The sequence below is a fragment of the Pan troglodytes genome, chromosome 16 (genome assembly GCF_028858775.2).
Source record: "Pan troglodytes isolate AG18354 chromosome 16, NHGRI_mPanTro3-v2.0_pri, whole genome shotgun sequence".
Taxonomy (NCBI): domain Eukaryota; kingdom Metazoa; phylum Chordata; class Mammalia; order Primates; family Hominidae; genus Pan; species Pan troglodytes.
The window spans coordinates 84,519,404-84,540,558 of NC_072414.2; the positions used below are offsets into that span (position 1 = coordinate 84,519,404).

The window sequence follows — 21,155 nt, forward strand, 5'->3', positions numbered from 1 at the left end:
GAGGTTTAATTGAGTCACAGTTCTGCAGGGTGTACAAAAAGCATGGCTGGGGAGGCCTCAGGAAACTCACAATCATGGCAGAAGGCAAAGGGGAAGCAGGAGCGTCTTATGTGGCTGAAGCAGGAGGAAGAGAGAGAGCGGGGGAGTGCTACATACTTTTAAACAAGCAGATCTCATGAGAACAAAACAGCACCACAAAAACAGCACCAAAGAGGGATATCTGCCCCCATAATCCAGTCACCTCCCACCAAGCCCCATCTCCAACGCTCCAACAATTCAACATGAGATTTGGGTGGGGACACAAATCCAAACCATATCAGCATATTTCAAAAATATAAGCAAAATATAATAATAATGGGCCAGGTGCAGTGGCTCATGCCTGTAATCCCAGGACTTTGGGAGGCCAAGGCAGGTGCATCACCTGTGGTCGGGAGTTCGAGACCAGCCTGGCCAGCATAGCGAAACCCCATCTCTGCTAAAAATACAAAAAATTAGCTGGGCGTGGTGGCGCACGCCTATAATCCCATCTACTCAGGAGGCTGAGAGGAGAATCGCTTGAACCCAGGAGGTGAATGTTGCAGTGAGCCAAGATCGCGCCACTGAACTGGGGACAGGGTGAGACTCCACCTCAAAAATAAATAAATAAATAAATAGTAATAATGGCTTAGTAATAGCAAAGCCACTTACATCAGACTATTCCTCCTGATGATCACAATTATAAACTCTGAACAAAATACAAAATACAGCTGTTTAAAGACACTGGAGAGTGACCAACAGTAGGCAGAAAAATAAGGGGACTTGACATTGAAAAAAAAGTGAATCACACCAAGTGAGGCCAACAAACACATACGTGGCTCTTGCCCTCAGGACATGCCCTAGTTTGTCTAGCATGGCAGATAGTGTCAAGCAGAGAGCCTGTAGTTGTGTTGGTCTGTGGAGTCAGAAGGGACTTGCCCAAGCAACTGGTTATTGAATGGAGGATTCACAGAATTCTATAGATTGGAAGAAGTCAGGAAGGGGAGTAACTTAACATCTCCATATAATCACCCCTTGTATTGCTGGCTGACCCCTGAACTGCATGTGTGCAGATCAAAACTACAAAGTGCCCAAGGTTCGAAACAGCTGGAAGAAAAAAAGAGCTGACCTGAGATTTCAGCACATGCCCACTACAGGGAAGACAGAGTTCAGAGATCAAGTCACTCAAGTTAAAGAAACTTGGCAAAAAAAATACAGGCCTTCCATTAAAATCCCAGAGAGACCACTCTTTTTTTTTTTTTTCCTAAATTATTCTCCCAAATGTTTGTTTGCTTGTTTTGTTTGTTTTTGTTTTTGTTTTTTTGTAAACAGGGTCTCCGTCACACAGGCTGGAGTGCAATGGCGAGATCTTGGCTCACTACAACCTCCACCTCCCGGGTTCAAGCAATTCTCGTGCCTCGGCCTCCTGAGAAGCTGGTACTACAGGCGCATGCCACCATGCCCGGCTAATTTTTTGTATTTTTAGTAGAGACAGGGTTTCACCAAGTTGGCCAGGCTGGTCTCAAACTCCTGACCTCAAATGATCCATCCACCTCGGCCTCCCAAAGTGCTAGGATTACAGGCATGAGCCACCACACCCAGTGGTTTTGTTTGTTTTGTTTTGTTTTGTTTTGTTTTTAATTTCCATAGGTTTTTGGGGAACAGGTGGTATTTGGTTACATGAGTAAGTTCTTTACCGTTGATTTGTGAGATTCTGGTGCACCCATCACCCGAGCAGTATACACTGCACACAATTTGTAGTCTTTTATCCCTCACCTTCTTCCCACCCTTTCCCTCTGAGTCCCCAAAGTTTATTATATCATTCTTATGCCTTTGCATAGATGCAAAAACATAGTAATGTTTTGTTTGTATTGCATTTGCTTTTGGATTCTTGGTCAGGAAATCTTTGCCTAAGCCAATGTCTAGAAGGGTTTTTTCTGATGTTATCTTCTAGAATTTTTAGTTTCAGGTCTTAGGTTTAAGTCCTTGATCCATCTTAAGTTGCTTTTTATATAAGGTGAGAGATGAGGATTGTGTTTTATTCCCCTACATGTGGCTTGCCAATTATCCCAGCACCATTTGTTGAACAGGGTGTTGTTTACCCACTTTATGTTTTTGTTTGCTTTGTCAAAGATCGGCTGGCTGTAAGTATTTGGGTTTATTTCTGGGTGGTCTATTCTGTTCCATTGGTCTATATGCCTATTTTTATACCAGTACCATGCTGTTTTGGTGACTATGGCCTTGTAGTATAGTTTGAAATCAGATAATGTGATGCCTCCAGATTTGTTTTTTTTTGCTTAGTCTTGTTTTGGCTATGCAGGCTGTTTTTGGGTTCCATATGAATTTTAGGATTGGTTTTTCTAGTTCTGTGAAGAATTATGGTGGTATTTTGATGGGAATTGCATTGAATTTGTAGATTTCTTTTGGCAATATGGTCATTTTCACATTGATTCTACCCATCAAAGAGCATGGGATGTGTTTCCATTTGTTCAGGTCATCTATAATTTAGAAAGACAACATTTTAGAAGCAAAGACCACCTCCCAAAACTAAGATATTCACTTTAGGAGTAAAGATAAAACCATAGTAGACCTGCGCTAACAAGGCATACAATTATGCCTCCAACAAAACTAAGGTGATATAAAGCAAGTGAACTACCTTCAAGAACAATGCTTAACATTCCTCAAGGTAGAAAACATACTTGATGTTTTCTTGATGATGCTCTTCAGCACATCTCCCACAGTGTCCAGTATACAGTTTAAAAATTACTAGATAAGTGATGGATGACAAAGGAAAAGGAGATCCAAGAAAAAGAAAAATAAGTCAATAGAAACCAGTCTCAAAATGACCCAGAAGTTGGAATTATCAGACAAAAACTTAAAAATGTCTGTTATAAATATCTTCAGGCCAGGAGCAATGGCTCACACCTGTAATTGCAGCACTTTGAAGGCCAAGGCAGGAGGATCACTTGAGGTCAAGAGTTCAAGACCAACCTGGCCAACATGGTGAAACCCTGTCTGTACTAAAAATACAAAAATTAGCCAGCCATAGTGGCACACTCCTGTAATCCCAGCTACTCAGGTGGCTGAGGCAGGAGAATCACTTGAACCTGGGGGGCGGAGGTTGCAGTGAGCCGAGGTGGCGCCACTGCACTCCAGCCTGGGTGACAGAGTGGGACTCTGTCTCAAAAAAAATAAATTTAAAATAAATTTTTAAAAAATCTTCATAGACTTAAAGGACAATACGGTCATAGCAGATAAACAAATTAAATCATTAGTAAAGAAATGGAAAATCTAAAACAAGCAACCAAATGGAAATCTAGAACTGAAAAATACAATATATGAAATTGCAAAACAAGGCAAAAAACACTGAATAGCTTAAGAGTAGTTTGGACACAACAGAAGAAATAATCAGTGACCTTGAAGATAGGACATTGAAATTTAATAGTACTCACCAAGTTCCTGGAATTATCAATAAAAGGAGATCCAGACAGAATCAGCCAAACATTTAAAGCCACTATCACCCATAGGCCTGAAGAGGCAAGAGGAGGACAAGGTATCGGCACCCAGAGAGAGAATTGTAGAAGGCCTGACCTCACTCTATTTTCTGTCCTTGATCTTCTGCCAGTGCCTCCGTGAACCAGAAGCTCAAAGCCACAGGAGCCCATTGATTCAGTCTATAAAAAATCCCACAGCCCATAGCACAGTGGAAGGGCACACAGGAAGTATCTACATGTTTAAATGTATCTCAGAAAACAATTTAAAAAACAAAAAAGAAACCAACCAAAGAAGCTCCTGCATAAATCCTAGGAGAATAAAGAAGTCACTTATAAAGGAATAAAATGTACGCGTGTTCAACGTTCGTGCTGCATTAAGTCCCAAAAGATGACGTAGTACTATCTATTAAATTTTGAGCAGAAATGTTATAATCAAATATTTTTAAATCTATTCAAAAGATTTTTCATGTATAAAGGCAACAGAAAGGTATTCTCAGATGTCCAAGGATGAGAAAACATATCCTTCACATTGCTTTTAGAAAGAAATATTCAAAGATATATTAAAACCCACTGAAAGAAAAGTCAAAATTAAGAACTAAAAATGAAACAAAATACAGAAAAATAAATTTTAAAAATAAAAAATAAAAATTGTATATATGTACATGTAAAGAATTTAAAAATCGAAACGTGTTATAAAAGGATTTATGTAATGCTTCCACTTGAGCAAAGGAAGTCATGCACAATAGAATAATCTGATTTTTTAAAAAAATTTCAGTTGGCAGACACTAAGAGAGATCATAGTATGGATCCTACCCATAGCCCACTCCTAGAATGGGAGAGGAGAATGGGAGACTTAGAATCTCCAGAGAGACAGACAGTTTGACAAAACTCTTCTTGTTATTTAAATACTGGATTAATGTGTCTTTTCTGCCTCTGCTGGGCATCAAATTAATCTTATTAAATCATGTCTTATCTGATAGATTCTAGAGTTCAAGGTAAGGCTTGGTCCTTCATGCTTCCCTCAACTTTTCTCATTCTGTATCTACTCCTTACCCATTGCTACATTCTTCACCCTGCAATGCATAACAAATCTCCCATGTTAGATTAACTTAAAACAGTAACTATGTGGTCTTGCCCCAGCGCTTTCTAACAATGGCTAAAATTCTTACAGGACTGAGACACTGTACAAAGACTCTCTGAATAATCTCCAGGAAAACAGAGTTGCAATAAGGAATCACACAATGACTAATTTCATTGCTAAATAACTTGAGAAGTGATTTTCTCAGAGTGAAGAAAAAAGTCTGGCTGAATGTACGCCAGACAATGAACAGTGATTATCTCTAGGGATGGGATTATGGCAGACTTGGTAATGTCTCTCCACATTACCAATTGTAGCTCTTTAAATTTTTTACATTTTTCACAAGAACCAGATTATGTACTTTAACTAGAAAAGCCTTTAAATTTTGATGGTAGAGATGGTTTCTCTAATGTATACTTTCCCGAAACTCATCGAGATGTATACATTAAATATGTGCAGCTTATGTGTCAGTCATATCTCAATAAAGTAGTTTTTTAAAAAATCCTTTAAAGATAAATAATTGTAAAATAAAATACAAGAAACATGGGAATAGTTAAATGACAGCACAAGGAATCAAACTAACAAATCCAAAATGTGGGCTATTCTGTAGGACAATCGACCCAGTTTTTGCAACATGACAATGGTAGCGAAAGAGAGGGTGGGGTGGGGGAATTGCTCGAGTTTTTAACAGAATTAAGAGACAACAAACAAATGTGTTAACCTTGTTTGCATCCTAATTTAAACAAACCTTTTTAAATAAGACATTTTTTAGACAATAAAAGAAATTGTATTGTAGACCGGCTACTAGATGATACCAAATTTGTTAGAGATGCATACCTAAAATATATGAGGGCAAAATGGTATAATTACTTGAATTTCTTTTTGAAAGTAAAATGAAAAGAGGAATAGATGTTTTATGGGAAAAACTGATAATTATTGATTCTGGGTAAAGGATATATAGGGGTTCCTCTAATTATTCTCTATCTTTGTGTATGTTTGAATATTTTCATAATTTAAATTTTTAATTAAATTTTAAAACTTTTTTTTTTGAGATGGAATCTCACTCTGTTGCTCAGGCTAGAGTGCAGTGGCGCGATCTCGGCTCACTGCATCCTCCGCCTCCTGAGTTCAAGCAATTCTCCCACCTCAGCCTCCTGAGTAGCTGAGATTACAGGCATGCGCCACCAAGCCCAGCTATTCTTTGTATTTTTAGTAGAGATGGGGTTTCACCATGTTGGCCAGGCTGGTCTCGAACTCCTGACCTTGTGATCCGCCTACCTCGGCCTCCCAAAGTGCTGGGATTACACATATGAACCACCGCACCTGGCCTAAAACATTATTTTTAAGAACCGAGTTGCTAGTATTTGTAATTGTTGAAGAGAAATTAATCATCAGTAACAGATTATCTGTCATCAAGTTTCATTTTACAATTATTTATCTAAGACCTTATTTCCTCCTGTGTTCACTTTGCTTAAAAATAAATACATGCAGTATATTTTCATTATATACAAATTGCAAAGAAAAGTATTCTAAGGATATTGATAACAATAATAGTTGACATTTACTGGGGGCTTATGTGCCAGGCAGCACGCAAGCATTTTCGAAGAATTAGTTCATTTAACCTTCATAATAGCCCTATGAGGTAGATGTTAGGATAACTTTCAGTAGGAACTTGGTGGGAATTCTAGGCCACCCCACTCAGTCCTGTGGGTCTGGAGCCTTAGCTGCTTCAATGTAATACAGTGTTCAACTCTGCATCAGTCTGCCTTGGGAATATTACAGATTTTATAATATTCTCTCTCGTCATCTACTAAAGAAAGCCACCGAGTGAAAAAGTCTTAAAAAGACTTTTACTTTGTCACTAAATGCTATCTACAATCTTTGCAATTCTGAGTATTTGATCTCTGTTTCTAGACATGAGATATGAAACCAAGTACCAAGATATCTAGACAAGCCCAACTCCAACGTATCACAAGACGCTTGGGACTTGCAAAAAAAGGAAGCTTGGAGAATCAACATGATTGGGTGAGGCAGCTATCTTCAGCTTTAATTTGGGACAATTACGCAGGGTCATCCCAGCTCCAGAACTAACTCTCCGTGGAATCAGCAGAGGCCTTCACTGAGACTGCTGCAGTTCAAATTCTCCCTCTGGCCAACCCCACAGGTGTTAATTCCAAGAGCACTCCCCAGTAAACCTCTGCATGCAAATATCTGTCTCAGAGCCTGCTTCCCAGGGCACCTGATCTGAAATAGTGACTACCAGCCAGAGTATCCCCTGTCTTCTTCTTCTTCCTTTTGTGTGTGTGTGTCTGTGTGTGTGTGTCTGTGTGTGTGTGTGTGTCTGTGTGTGTGTGTGTGAGACGAAGTTTCGCTTTTGTTGCCCAGGCTGGAGTGCAATGGTGCCATCTCGGCTCACTACAACCTCCTCCTCCTGGGTTCAAGCGATTCTCCTGCCTCAGCTACCCGAGTAGCTGGGATTACAGGCATGCACCATGACACCGGCTAATTTTGTATTTTTAGTAGAGACGAGATTTCACCATGTTGGTCAGGCTGGTCTCAAACTCCTGACCTCAGGTGATCCACCCGCCTTAGCCTCCCAAAGGGCAGGGATTACAGGTGTGAGCCACCGCACCCAGCCCCCCATCTTCTTCTACATTTCTCTCAAGATCATAAAGGGTCATAATGACCAAAACTGGTCTCATGCCTAATAATGTAAAAAATTACCTCCATACAGCTGGGTGCGGTGGCTCACGCCTGTAATCCCAGCACTTTGGGAGGCCGAGGCGGGTGAATCACGAGGTCAAGAGATCGAGACCATCCTGGCTAACATGGTGAAACCCCTTCTCTACTAAAAATACAAAAAATTAGCTGGGCATGTTGGCGGGCACCTGTAGTCCCAGCTACTCGGGAGGCTGAGGCAGCAGAATGGCGTGAACCTGGGAGGCAGAGTTTGCAGTGAGCTGAGACCACGCCACTGCACTCCAGCCTGGGCAACTGAGCAAAGACTCCATCTCAAAAAAAATAAAATATAAAAATAAATAAAAATTACCTCCATTCAACTGATGAGACTACAACTAATATCATGTTTAATGGTGAAAACTGAATGCTTTCTCCCTGAAATCAAAAACAAAACAAGGATGTTTGCCCTCGCCTTTTCTATTCACCATTATACTGGAGTTGACAGTCAGTTCAAGAAGGCAAAAAAGGGAAATAAAAAGGCATGCAAATAGAAAAAGAAGAAATAAAACGGACTTCATTAGTATGCATATTCATCTATGCACAAAATCCTAAGATAGCAACAAAAATGCACTAGAACTGAATGAGTTTAACAAGATTCTAAGATCTGAGATCAATATAAAAAATTCTTTTTTCCTCTTGAGACAGGGTCTCGCTCTGTCACCTGGGCTGGAGTGCAATGGCATGATCACTGCTCTCTGCAGTCTCGACCTCCCAGGCTCCAGCGATCCTCCCACCTCAACCTCCCCAGTAGCTGGGACTACAGGCAGAAGTCACCACACCCACCTAATTGTTTTAATTTTTTGTACAGACAGTGTCTCCCTGTGTTGCCCATGCTGATCTCAAACTCCTAGGCTCAGGCAATGCTCCCACGTCGGCCTTCCAAAGTATTTTTATACACCAGCAATGAACAGCTGGAAATCAAATGTGTAAAAACATTTATAATAGCATCACCAAACATGAAATATTTAGAGAAAATTTAACAAACTATGTGCAAGACAAGTACACTGAAAACTATAAAACATGGCTGAAGTAAATTTTAAAAGAGTTAGAAAAATGAAGAGATATATTTTGCTTACACATCAGATGGCTCAATATTATTTACATACATTTCTCCCCAAAATGCTATATAGAAATTCAATCAAAATCCCAGGAGGTTTTTTTTTCAATTGACAAACTGATTGTACAACATAAATAGAGGCTGGGCACAGTGGCTAACGCCTGTAATCCTAGCACTTTGAGGGGCTGAGGTAGGCAGATCACCTGAGGTCAGGAGTTCAAGACCAGCCTGACCAACATGGAGAAACCCCGTCTCTACTAAACATACGAAATTAGCCAGGCATGGAGGCGCATGCCTGTAATCCCAGCTACTCGGGAGGCTAGGGCAGGAGAATCGCTTGAACCTGGGAGGCGGAGGTTGTGGTGAGCCGAGATGGCACCATTGCACTCCAGCCTGGGCAACAAGAGCAAAAACTCTGTCTCAAAAAATATATATATATGCAAATGACCTATAATAGCCAAAACAATTTTTTAAAGGATCAACAAAATTAGAAGACTTACACTAATTTCAAGATTTATGCGAAAGCTACAGTAATCAAGACAGTAGTACTGGAAAAAGTATAGACATATATCACTAAATGGTGCTGAGATAGCTGGCCACTCATATGCAGTAGAATGAAACTAGACCTCAACCTTTCACCATATGCAAGATGCATTAAAGATTTAAATGTAAGACGTCAAACAAAGACTCCTAGAAGGAAACCCAGGAAACACCATTCTGGACATCAGCCTTGGGAAAGAAATTATGACTAAGTCCTCAAAAGCAATTGCCACAGAAACAAATATTGACAAGTGGGATCTAATTAAACTGAAGAGCATCTGCATAGCAGAAGAAACTGTCGACAGAGTGAACAGACAACCTACAGAATGGAGGAAAAAATTCACAAACTATGCATCTGACAAAGGTTTATATCCAGAATCTATAAGGAACTTAAACTATTGAACAAGTGAAAAACAAGTAACACCATTTAAAAATGGGCAAAAGGGGGCAGGCATGGTGATTCACGCCTGTAATCCTAGCACTTTGGGAGGCCGAGGCAAGCAGATCACTGGAAGTTGGGAGTTCAAGACCAGCCTGACCAACACGGAGAAAACCCATCTCTACTAAAAATACAAAAAATTAGCCAGGCATGGTGGCGCATGCCTGAAATCCCAGCTACTCAGGAGGCTGAAGTAGGAGAATTGCTTGAACCTGGGAGGCAGAGGTTGTGGTGAGCCAAGATTGCGTCATTGCACTCCAACCTGGGCAACAAGAGTGAAACTCTGTCTCAAAAATAATAATAATCAAAATTTAAAACGGGCAAAAGAGGCCAGGCACAGTGGCTCACACCTGTAATCCCAGCGCTTCAGGAGGCCAAGGCTGGTGGATCACCTGAGGTCAGGAGTTCAAGAGTGGCCTGACCAACATGGAGAAACCCCATCTCTACTAAAAATACAGAATTAGTCGGGCGTGCTGGAGCATGCCTGTAATCTCAGCTAGTCGGGAGGCTGAGACAGGAGAATTGCTTGAACCCAGGAGCCGGAGGTTGCAGTGAGCCGAGATCACACCTTTGCACTCCAGCCTGGGCAACAAGAGCAAAACTTGGTCTCAAAAAAAAAAAAGGGCAAAAGAAGCCAGGCATGGTGGCAGGCACCTATAATCCCAGCAACTTGGGAGGCTGAGGCAGAAGAATTGCTTGAACTGGGGAGGCAGAGGTTGCAGTGAGCCAAGATTGCACCACTTCACTCCAGCCTGCCTGACAGAGTGAAACTCCGTCTCAAAAATAAATAAATACATAAATAAATAAATAAATAAATAAATATAAAAATGGGCAAAAGACATGAACAGACACTTCTCAAAAAAAGATATACAAGTGGCCAAGAAACGTATGAAAAAATGTTCCACATCACTAATTATCAGAGAAATGCAAATCAAAACCACAGTGAAATACCATCTCACACCAGTCATAATGCCCATTGTTAAAAAACAACAGATGCTGATGAGGCTGCAGAGAAAGGGAACACTTTTACACTGTTGGTGGGAATGTAAATTAGTTCAGCCACTGTGGAAATTGTTTGGAGATTTCTCAAAGAACTTAAAGTAGAACTGCCATTTGACCCAGCAATCCCATTACTGGGTATATATCTAAAAGAAAATAAATTGCTCTACTAAAAAGACATGCACTCAGATGTTCATCACAGCACTATTCACAATAGCAAAGACATGGAATCAACCTAGATGTCTATCAGCAGTGGACTGGATAAAGAAAATGTGGTATCCAGGTGTGGTGGCTCACACCTATAATCTTGCCACTTTGGGAGGCCGAGGCAGGCAGATCACCTGAGGTCAGGAGTTCAAGACCAGCCTGACCAACATGGAGAAACCCCGTCTCTACTAAAAATACAAAAAATTAGCCAGGCGTCATGGTGCATGCCTGTAATCCCAGCTACTTGGGAGGCTGAGACAGGAGAATCGCTTGAATCCAGGAAGAAGAGGTTGCAGTGAGCCTGGATCGCGCCATTGCACTTCAGCCTGGGCAACAAGAGCGAAACTCCATCTCAAAAAAAAAAAGAAAAAAGAAAATATGATACATACACAACATAGAATCCTATGCAGCCATAAAAAAGAATAAAATCATGTCCTTTCAGCAACATGGATGCAGCTGGAGGACATTATCCTAAGCAAATTAGCACCAGAACAGAAAACCAAATACCACATGTTCTCACTTCTAAGTGAGAACTAAACATTTAGTACATGTGGAGATGAAGAAGGGAACAATACACACCAGGGCTACTAGAAGGGGGAGGGTAGAAGGAGGAAGAGTGTTGAGAAACTCCTTATTGAGTACTATGCTCACTACCTGGGTGACAAGATCATTTGTACACCAAACTTCAGTGACATGCAATGTACCCATGTAACAAACCTGCACCTGTACCCCCTGAAACTAAAATAAAAGTTGAAAAAAAAAATTTTAAACAGTCCAACTAATGGTCCTGAAATAATTGGTTATCTGCATGAAAAAATAATGAACCCAGGCCAGGTGCACTGGCTCACACCTGTAATCCCAGCCCGTTGGGAGGCCGAGGTGGGTGGATCACCTGAGTTCAGGAGTTCGAGATCAGTCTGGCCAACATGGTGAAACCCCGTCTCTACTAAAAAGACAAAAATTAGCTGGGCGTGGTGGTGCATGTCTGTAATCTCAGCTACTCAGGAGGCTGAGGCAGGAGAATCACTTGAACCTGGAGGCGGAGGTTGCAGTGAGCCGAGATCGCACCACTCTGCACTCCAGCCTGGGCAACAAGAGCAAAACTTCGTCTCAAAAAAATTAATAAATAAAATAATGAGACCGGGCACAGTGGCTCACACCTGTAATCCCAGCACTTTGGGAGGCCGAGGCGGGCAGACGACCTGAAGTTGGGAGTTCAAGACCAGCCTGACAAACATGGAGAAACCCTGTCTCTACTAAAAATACAAAATTAGCCTGGGCAACAAGAGCAAAACTCTGTCTCAAAAATAAATAAATAAAAATAAAATAAAATAATGAACCTTCCCTGTGACACACAATTTACCTACAAAACAAACCTGCACATGTACCCCTGAACCTAAAAGTTAAAAAAAAAAATGATAATGAACCTCAACACCTCAATAATATCCTCCAGCTGTAGCCATGTTGCTGCAAAGAGCATCTCACATTTATCTCACACTACACATAAAATTGAACTAGAAACTGATTATAAACCTTAAGAGTTCAAAGTAGAAAACTTCTTCAAGAAAATATAGAAAATCTTTGTGACTTTGTGTTAGCCAGGAATTTCTTAAATAGAACACAAAAAACATGAGCCAAACAACCACAACGCAAATGTCCATCAGTAGATGGATAGACAAATTGTGGTATATCTGCACAATGGACTATTATTCAGCTATGAAAAAAATGATCTGGCTGGGAGAGATGGCTCACACCTGTAGTCCTAGCACTTTGGGAGGCTGAGGAAGGCGGATCACTTGAGGTCAGGAGTTCGAGACCAGCCTGGCCAACACGGTGAAACACTGTCTCTACTAAAAATACAAAAATTAGCCAGGCGTGGTGGCACGTGCCTGTAATCCCAGCTACTCAGGAGGCCGAGGCACAAGAATCGCTTGCACCCCAGAGGCGGAGGTTGCAGTGAGCTGAGATCGTGCCGTTGCACTCCAAGCTGGGGGACAAGAGTGAAACTCTGTCTCAAAAAAAAAAAAAAAAAAAGGATCTAATAACTGATATATACTACAGCACAAATGAACCTTGAAAACATTATGCTGAGTAAAAGAAGCCAGGCATAAAAGCTCACATATTATATGATTCCTTTTATAATATTTCCAGAGTGAGCAAATCCATAGGCACAGAAAGCAGATTAGTAATTACTAGAGGATGGGAGAAAGGGGAAGTGGGAGTGATTACTTAATGGTTATGAGGTGTTTCTTTTGGGGTGTTGAAAAATTGTTAGAGGGTGCTGTTTGCACAATATTACAAATATTCTAGCTGGTACTCTTTAAAGGAGCTAATTATATGTTATCCGAATTTCACCTCACTTTATTTTTTTTTTCACCACATGAAAAGGTACTTTTATCAAACTTCGAGTCTAAGAACGTACAAATGTTTCTTTTATCATGTCTACAGTAATTGTCTATGCTTTTCCGTTTAACTGTTGTTAAAAATTCCACATATCCCCATTATTTCTTCTGTCCCAGTTACAGTACAATGACGGGGAGGAAGAGGGTTGGTTAAAGCATCCCTCTAGCAGTTTTCTGCTGTCCCTTCTTTCCAATCAGAGATTCGTGGATGTGAGGGATCACACCACCCCCAGCTGTGGAAGCCTTGATAAGAGAATGCAACTCTTCATCAGCACGGATTGCAAGCTGCAAGTGACGCGGAGCGATACGCTTTACTTTGAGATCCTTAGAAGCATTACCTGCCAGCTCCAGCACCTCTGCAGTGAGGTACCCCGGGATCGCAGCACTGTACACGGCAGCAGTGGCACCCAGCCTTCCATGGCTTGTGGTGCGAGTCTTCAAGTGTCTGTGGATGCGGCCCGCAGGAAACTGGAGCCCAGCTCTCTGGGAGCGAGACACTGCCTTAGCCTTGCCCTTCCCACTGTCCTTTGCAGCTTTGCCTCCAGCCATGTTCTCGGCGCCGACTCCGCCCCCGCTCGGCCGCGCGCCCTCCCGCTGCCGACCCGCGCCGCCGCCGCCGCTCTCCTTCACCTCCCTTTAAGAGAAAAAACAGAAGCCATTAAAAAATGAGAAAGCTGAGACTTAAGGAGAGATTTGAGAAGTTTTCCCATGGTCCCTCAGGGTTGTCTGACTTTAAATACACGCTTTTAACCACCGCCCTTGGCTGCCCCTGCCGCCTCACGAACATAAGCAGAGCTCTCTCTGGGTTGAAGGAAGCTAGAGAATTTACATTCCCTGTATTTCCCAAGTTTTATATACTGAGCAAAAAAATATGTTCCTATAAACTCTTGAACATCACACCACATGACTGCGAAAAAAATGATTGTCTTGTAAATACTGGACAAGAGGCACAGAAGTGTTGTCCCTGACAAATGGATGACAAGCATTGAGTTTTCTGCCTTCTACTTTTCTGTATTATCCTGATTTAATAGTCATATTTAAAAGTTTATCATGAAAGAAAATAAGCTTGAAAACCATTTAAATTGAATAGGCTGCCTCAGATGGTCCTGAGTGCTCCTGTCATTGTACGTGTTCAAAAGAAAACAGTCGGCCGGGCACAGTGGCTCACGCCTGTAATCCCAGCACTTTGGGAGGCTGAAGCAGGTGGATCACGAGGTCAGGAGATCGAGACCAACCTGGCTAGCACGGTGAAACCCCATCTTTACTAAAAATACAAAAAAATTAGCCGGGCATGGTGGTGGGCACCTGTAGTCCCAGCTACTCGGGAGGCTGAGGCAGGAGAATGGCGTGAACACAGAAGGCGGAGCTTGCAGTGAGCCCAGATAGCACCACTGCACTCCAGCCTGGGCAACAGAGCAAGACTCCATCTCAAAAAAAAGGAAGAAGAAGAAAACAGTCAATCTCTTGATGGAGACATTGTAGACGAATTGAAGCACTGGCTGGAAGACTGAACTAGATGACCCTTAAGTTATCTGAGTCATCCAGGCCCAGTAAGTTTCTAGTCTTGGATAGCAATTCATAACTGCCAATACCTGTAAGACAATTGCCTTGTACCAAGTTCTGTGAAAAGCATTTATATCACAAGCCTATATGATGCGTACTCTTACTGTCCCTGTCTTAGTCCATTTGTGCCACTATAACAAAATACCATAGGGTAATTTGTAAAGAACACAAATTTATTTCTCACAGTTCTGGAAGCTGAAAATCCAGGATGAAGGTGCTGGAGATTTAGTGTCTAGTGAAGGGCGTGGTTTCCCCTTCCAATATGGTGCCTCGTTGCTGCAACATCCAGAGAGGAACGCTGTGTCTTCATAGGGTGGAAGGCTAAAGGGTGACTGAATTGAATACTCTGTGAACTCTTTTATATAAGCACATTAATCCCATTTATAAAGGGGGAGCCCTCGTGGCCTATTCACCACTTAAAAGCCCCACCTCTTGATACTATCACTTTATTGGCCATTAAGTTTCAACACCTGAATTTTGGAGGGGAAATATTCAAAATACAGCAATCCCTGTTTTTACATGAAGACACTGAAATGAAAAAATCTTCAACTTGACCAATGTCACATAGCTACATGTCAGGCCAGATCTGCTTTACCAGAGAGCCCATGCTCCTAATACCTGCAATGCCCTTCACCACTGTAATAGATGCCACATAGCACACCAGTGCATGTGAGAAAGAGTGCTCAGTGATGACAGTATGGTACAGTGCAAGGAGCACAGGTTGGGGAACAGGAAGGTTCCTCCAAGGACTGTTACCAACTTGTTTTGTGACCATGAACCCTTCTTATCTCTAAAATGCAATTTCCTTTACTATAAAATGCAGGAAAAGTCAAATTTAGCTCTAAGGATTCATTCTCCTACAGCTGTTATTGTAAATTCTCTCAAATTACCATGGCTGTTATGTTTGGATTCCTGACAAACCACTTTACTTCTCCAGGATAAAAGTGACAAGATTTCTTACCAGAACCAGAACCCAGTAACCCTCTACTTGGAGAAAAAAGAGAGTATACTCTGAAGTATCACTCATTATCTTAAGAAAATAAATTTCTTCAGTGGAACTTGGTTCTCAAAGACAGTTAATTTCTCTCTCCTTAAAGAAACCCAATTAAAATAATAAGAGAAATATAAAAAATATAAGCACAAAACAAAAATGAAAATAAATTAGAGACCATCAAGAGATGTCAGATGGCTAGGCTTGGTGGCTCACGCCTGTAATCCCAGCACTTTCAGAGGCTGAGGCAGGTGGGTCCCTTGAGGTCAGGAGTTCAAGACCAAACCGGCCAACTTGGTGAAACCCCATCTCTACTAAAAATACAAAAATTAGCCAGGTTTGGTGGCACACACCTGTAATCCCAGTCACTCGGGAGGCTGAGGCAGGAGAATCTCTTGAACCCAGGAGGCGGAGTTTGCAGTGAGCCAAGATCATGCCACTGCTCTCTAGCCTGGGAGACAGAGCGAGACTCCATCAAAAAAAAAAAAAAAAAAAAAAAGAGATGTCAGATTTCAGCAAGTTTCTAGAAGACATAAAAAAGTAGATGAAAAGGCATCAAAAAATAACATGGAAAATGCCACCATCTTTAGTATTCCTATAGATGGCCTCAAAGATCAGCAAGAGCTGGACAGCAAAATTAAAGAGGCCAGTCATGGAGATACCAGGTATTTTCACCCCCTTCCCATTATATTTTCATCCCCTTCCCATTAAGTCAAACAAGTGTAAAATTCACCCATAGGCAAAATATCAGAAGAGCTCTGCTCTAAGGCAGAACAAAATGCCAGGAAATAATAAAGGAGTTAGTTGTGTCTGTTGGCCCAGTGATGAGCCCCATTTATGTATAAAAGCTATATAATTCACATATTAATTCTGTCTCCCTGTTCTGTCATTCTTTGTCTATTGAGAATATCATGTGGCTTTTGTCTTTTATTCTACTAGTATGTTTTGTGTTGTTGTTGTTGTTGTTGTTGTTGAGACAGAGTCTCACTCTGTCGCCAAGGCTGGAGTGCAGTGGCATGATCTCGGCTCACTGCAAGCTCCACCTCCTGGGTTCACGCCATTCTCCTGCCTCAGCCTCCCAAGTAGCTGGGACTACAGGCGCATGCCACCACGCCCAGCTGATTTTTGTGTGTGTGTGTATTTTTAGTAGAGCCGGGGTTTCACCATGTTAGCCAGGATGGTCTCGATCTCCTGACCTCGTGATCCGCCTGCCTCGGCCTCCCAAAGTGCTGGGATTACAGGCGTGAGCCACCGCATCCAGCCGTATGTTGTTTTACATTGATTTATTTTTCTATGTTGACTCATCCTTACATGCCTAGCAAAATCCCACTTGGCCATGGATTATCATCCTTTCCATATGTTGCTGGATTTATGTTGGTAGTATTTTGTTGAGGATTGTTGTGTCTGTGTTCTTAATGGATATTGGTCTATAGTTCTCTTTTCTTGGGATGTCTGTCTAGTTTTAGAATCAGGATAATGCTGATCCCGTAGAAAGAGTGGGGACATTTCCCAGCTTCTATTTTTTAGAAGAGTCTCCAAATGACGACTTCCTAAGGAAGTTAATACTTGCTTAAGTGTTTGGTGAAGTTCAACAGTGAAGCCATCTGGGCTTGGGATTCCCTTTGAAAAAAGTTTTTTATTATGATTAATTCAATGTCATCACTTGTTATAGATTTATCAAGATTTTCTACTTCTTCTTGAGTCAGTTTTAGTAGTTTTTGTCTTTCCAGAAATTTTTCCATTTCATCTAATTTGTTGGAATATTATAAACAATCGTATTCTAAGTATTTCTTATAATAAGAAGAATTGAAATAATAATGTATTCTCTTTCATTCTCAATTCTCATAATTTATAATTTGTAGTTTCTCTCTTTTTTATGTTCTCGGTCTAGCTATAGGTACGTGAATTTTGCTGATCTTTTCAAAGAATTAACTTTTGGTTGATTATTTTCGCTACTGTTTTTCTATCAATTTATTTCTACTCTAATTTTTTTTTTTTTTTTTTTTTTTTAGACAAGGTTTCCCTCTGTCGCCCAGGCTGGGGTGCAGTGGCGTGATTGTAGCTTACTGCAACCTCCCAGTCTCAAGTGATCCTCCCACCTCAGCCTTCCAAGTAGCTGGGACTACAGGCATGTGCCACCACAGCTGGCTAATTTTTTTGTATTTTTTTGTAGATGGGGTTTTGACATGTTGCCCAGGCTGGTGTCGAACTCCTGGGCTCAAGCAATCCACCCACCTGAGCCTCCCAAAGTGCTGAGATTACGGGCTTGAGCCACCGCACCTGGCCCACTCTAATCTTCATTAGTTCCTTCCTTATACTTGCTTCAGACTTAGTTCTCTCTTCTTTTTCTAGTCTCTTAAGATCGAAGATTAGGTTCTTAATTTGAGATCTTTCTTCTTTTTATTATTATTTTTTTTTTTTGAGATGGAGTCTTCGCTCTGTCGCCCAGGCTGGAGTGCAGTGGCACGATCTCAGCTCACTGCAAGCTCTGCCTCCTGGGTTCTCGCCATTCTCCTGCCTCAGCCTCCCGAGTAGCTGGGACTACAGGCACCCGCCACCACGCCTGGCTAATTTTTTTGTATTTTTTAGTAGAGACGGGGTTTCACCATGTTAGCCAGGATGGTCTCGATCTCCTGACCTTGTGATCTGCCCGCCTTGGCCTCCCAAGGTGCTGGGATTACAGGCATAAGCCACCATGCCCGGCCTACTTCTTTTTCAATATGGTTGTGTGTAGCTATAAATTTCCCTCTAAGTGCTACATTAGCTGTATCCTGCAAGTTTAGGTATAATATATTGTGTTTTTTCATGAAAAAATGCTCATCATCACTGGTCATCAGAGAAATGCAAATCAAAACCACAGTGAGATACCACCTCACACCAGTTAGAATGGCAATCATTAAAAAGTCAGGAAACAATAGATGCTGGAGAGGATGTGGAGAAATAGGAACGCTTTCACACTGTTGGTGGGAGTGTAAACTAGTTCAACCACTGTGGAAGACAGTGTGGTGATTCCTCGAGGACCTAGAACTAGAAATACCATTTGACCCAGCAATCCCATTACTGGGTATATACCCAAAGGATTATAAATCATACTACTATAAAGACACATGCACACGCATGTTTATTGCGGCACTATTCACAATAGCAAAGACTTGGAATCAACCCAAATGTCCATCAATGATAGAGTGGATTAAGAAAATGTAGCACATATACACCATGGAATACTATGCAACCATAAAAAAGGATGAGTTGATATCCTTTGCAGTGACATGGATGAGGCTGGAAACCATCATTCTCAGCAAACTATCACAAGGATAGAAAACCAAACACCACATGTTCTCACTCATAGGTGGGAATTGAACAATGAGGACACTTGGACACAGGGTGGGGAACATCACACACTGGGGCCTGTCGTGCAGTGGAGGGATGGGGGAGGGATAGCATTAGGAGAAATACCTAATGTAAATGACGAGTTAGTGGGTGTAGCAAACCAATGTGGCACATGTATACCTATGTTAACAAACCTGCATGTTGTGCACTTGTACCCCAGAACTTAAAGTATAATTAAAAATATATATATATATATATATAGTGTTTTTGTGTTTATCTCAAAATATTTTTAAACTTTCCTCATAATTCTTTTTTGACACATTGGTTATTTGAGTGTGTTGTTTACTTTGCAAATATTTGTTAATTTTCCAACTTTTATTGTTACTTATTTCTAATTTTATTCTCCTTGTGGTTGGAGAACATACTTTGTATGTTTTCAATCCTTTAAATTTATTGAGACTTGTTTTATGGCTTAACATATGGTCTAGCATCAAGAATGTTCTAAAAAAAAGAATGTTGTATATGCACTTAAGAAAAATGTGTATTCTGTTGTTAATGGGTGGAATATTCTACAAATATCTGTTAGGTCTAGTTGGTTTATAGTGTTGTTTAATTTTCTTGTTGCTCTCCTGTCTAGTTGTCTATTCATCATTGAAAGTGGGTATTGAAGACTCCAACTATTGTTTCTAAATTCTCTATTATTTTCTTCAATTCTGCCCACTGTTACTTCATATATTTTGGGGGCTCTCCTGTTAGCTGTATACCTATTCATTATTGTTATGTCTGGTCTTTTTTTTTTTTTTTTTTTTGAGATAGGGTTTCACTCTGTCACCCAGGCTGGAGTGCAGTGGTATAAACACAACATACAGCTCACTGCAGCCTCAATCTTCTGGGCTTAAGCGATTCTCCCACCTCAGCCTCCCAAGTAGCTGAGACTACAGGTGTGTGCCACCATGCCCAACTAATTTTTTTATTTTTTTGTAGAGACGAGGTTTCACCATTTTGCCCAGGCTGGTCTCAAATGCCTGGGCTTAGGCAATCCTCCCACCTCAGCCTCCCAAAATGCTGGGATTACAGGCATGAGCCACCATGCCCAGTCTGGTCTTCATTCTTAAATAGGAATGGACAACCAATGGTTACTGACATTTGAGAAAGCCTTGCAGCTACAATAATAAAAACTAAATTAAAAACTGAAAAATACATTCTGGAATTATATAGAAAGAAATGTAATCTTACACACAGCCGGATTTTTTAATGAGCAATCTTTATATAGTCCTAGTAGTATAAATGTTATTTTTTAATTTTACTCTTTTGTAATCAACCTACTGACATAGCCCAAAGACCTAATTTTGGCTACAGAGAATAATTTAAATATTAATCCTTGATAACTTAAAAATGAATGTACAACTGACAGAAGTTAGATGGTAGAAGGGAGATAAGACAGGAGAAGGAAAGAATACAGGCGCTGATATCCTTTTTTACAAAACAAAGAGATCACTGCCAAGTAACAACGGAATCTGCAATAAATATCAAAGTACATTACTCAAAGTTAGAAAGTTTATGTGTAGCAGAATTTAAAATGATGATAATTACCAACTGTTAAAAACTGAATGAGGTGGAGATACAGGTTAACATGTACTGCTATACATGTATATTGGAATTAAATAAGTAAATGGACAAGGGATCATGGGAGTCAGGTTTCTTACTCTTGGGGTTGGAGGCCAGAGATAATCGAGGGCAAGTGGCGAGAATGCTCCATATGGTGATGGATTAGAGTTGCTTACCTAAGCATAAACTCATGTTTTGCTTAATATAGATACAGTGATTACATATAGAAATAGTTAAAGATACACATGTATCACAAGTTAGTAAATATACATGAATCTTCTTGCTCTGTCAGCTGAGACAGCCTAGAAGCAACCACATTCCGGTAGCAATGAGCACACCTAGTGCCCAGATCTTGGATCTTGATTTCTAACACCATTCTCCAAAGAACCGGAGAAATGTTTGATTCTAAGACTGGGAAAGAAAATATACAAGTAAGTTTGGAGCATCACCAGAAAGTAAGAAAGTGCTCAAAAAAAAAATTCACAGTGATGGGAGTATCAAAGAAACCAACTGAAAGATTTCAAGATTTCCCAATGGCCAAGGCTGGAAGAATTTGAGCAAAAAAAAAAAAAAAAAAAAAGTATTAAATTATAGGCCAAAGTACAAAATAAATATCCATTAATCCTGACTGATAGAAATAAATGACTGAATAAATGAATTAACGACAGAGAAAAGTCTCCTGTTGGCCAGGCG

The 21,155-nt window shown here is 40.8% G+C and overlaps 1 protein-coding gene across 6 annotated transcripts in view; it reads right to left on the bottom strand.

Moving 5' to 3' along the window:
* LOC107968485 (histone H2A.V-like) overlaps window positions 1-21,155 on the bottom strand; it is a 150,221-nt gene that overhangs the window by 61,641 nt on the left and 67,425 nt on the right. For 4 of the 6 annotated variants that reach the window (XM_054667147.2, XM_054667148.2, XM_054667149.2 and 1 more), the window contains exon 3: window positions 12,629-13,604. In XM_054667147.2, coding sequence (XP_054523122.1) covers window positions 13,121-13,604 — 484 coding nt within the window. In that variant the 3' untranslated portion in view covers window positions 12,629-13,120. Of the gene's footprint in view, window positions 1-12,628; window positions 13,605-21,155 lie in introns of those variants that run through there. The other 2 variants (XR_008539401.2, XM_054667150.2) reach the window with 1 other exon arrangement.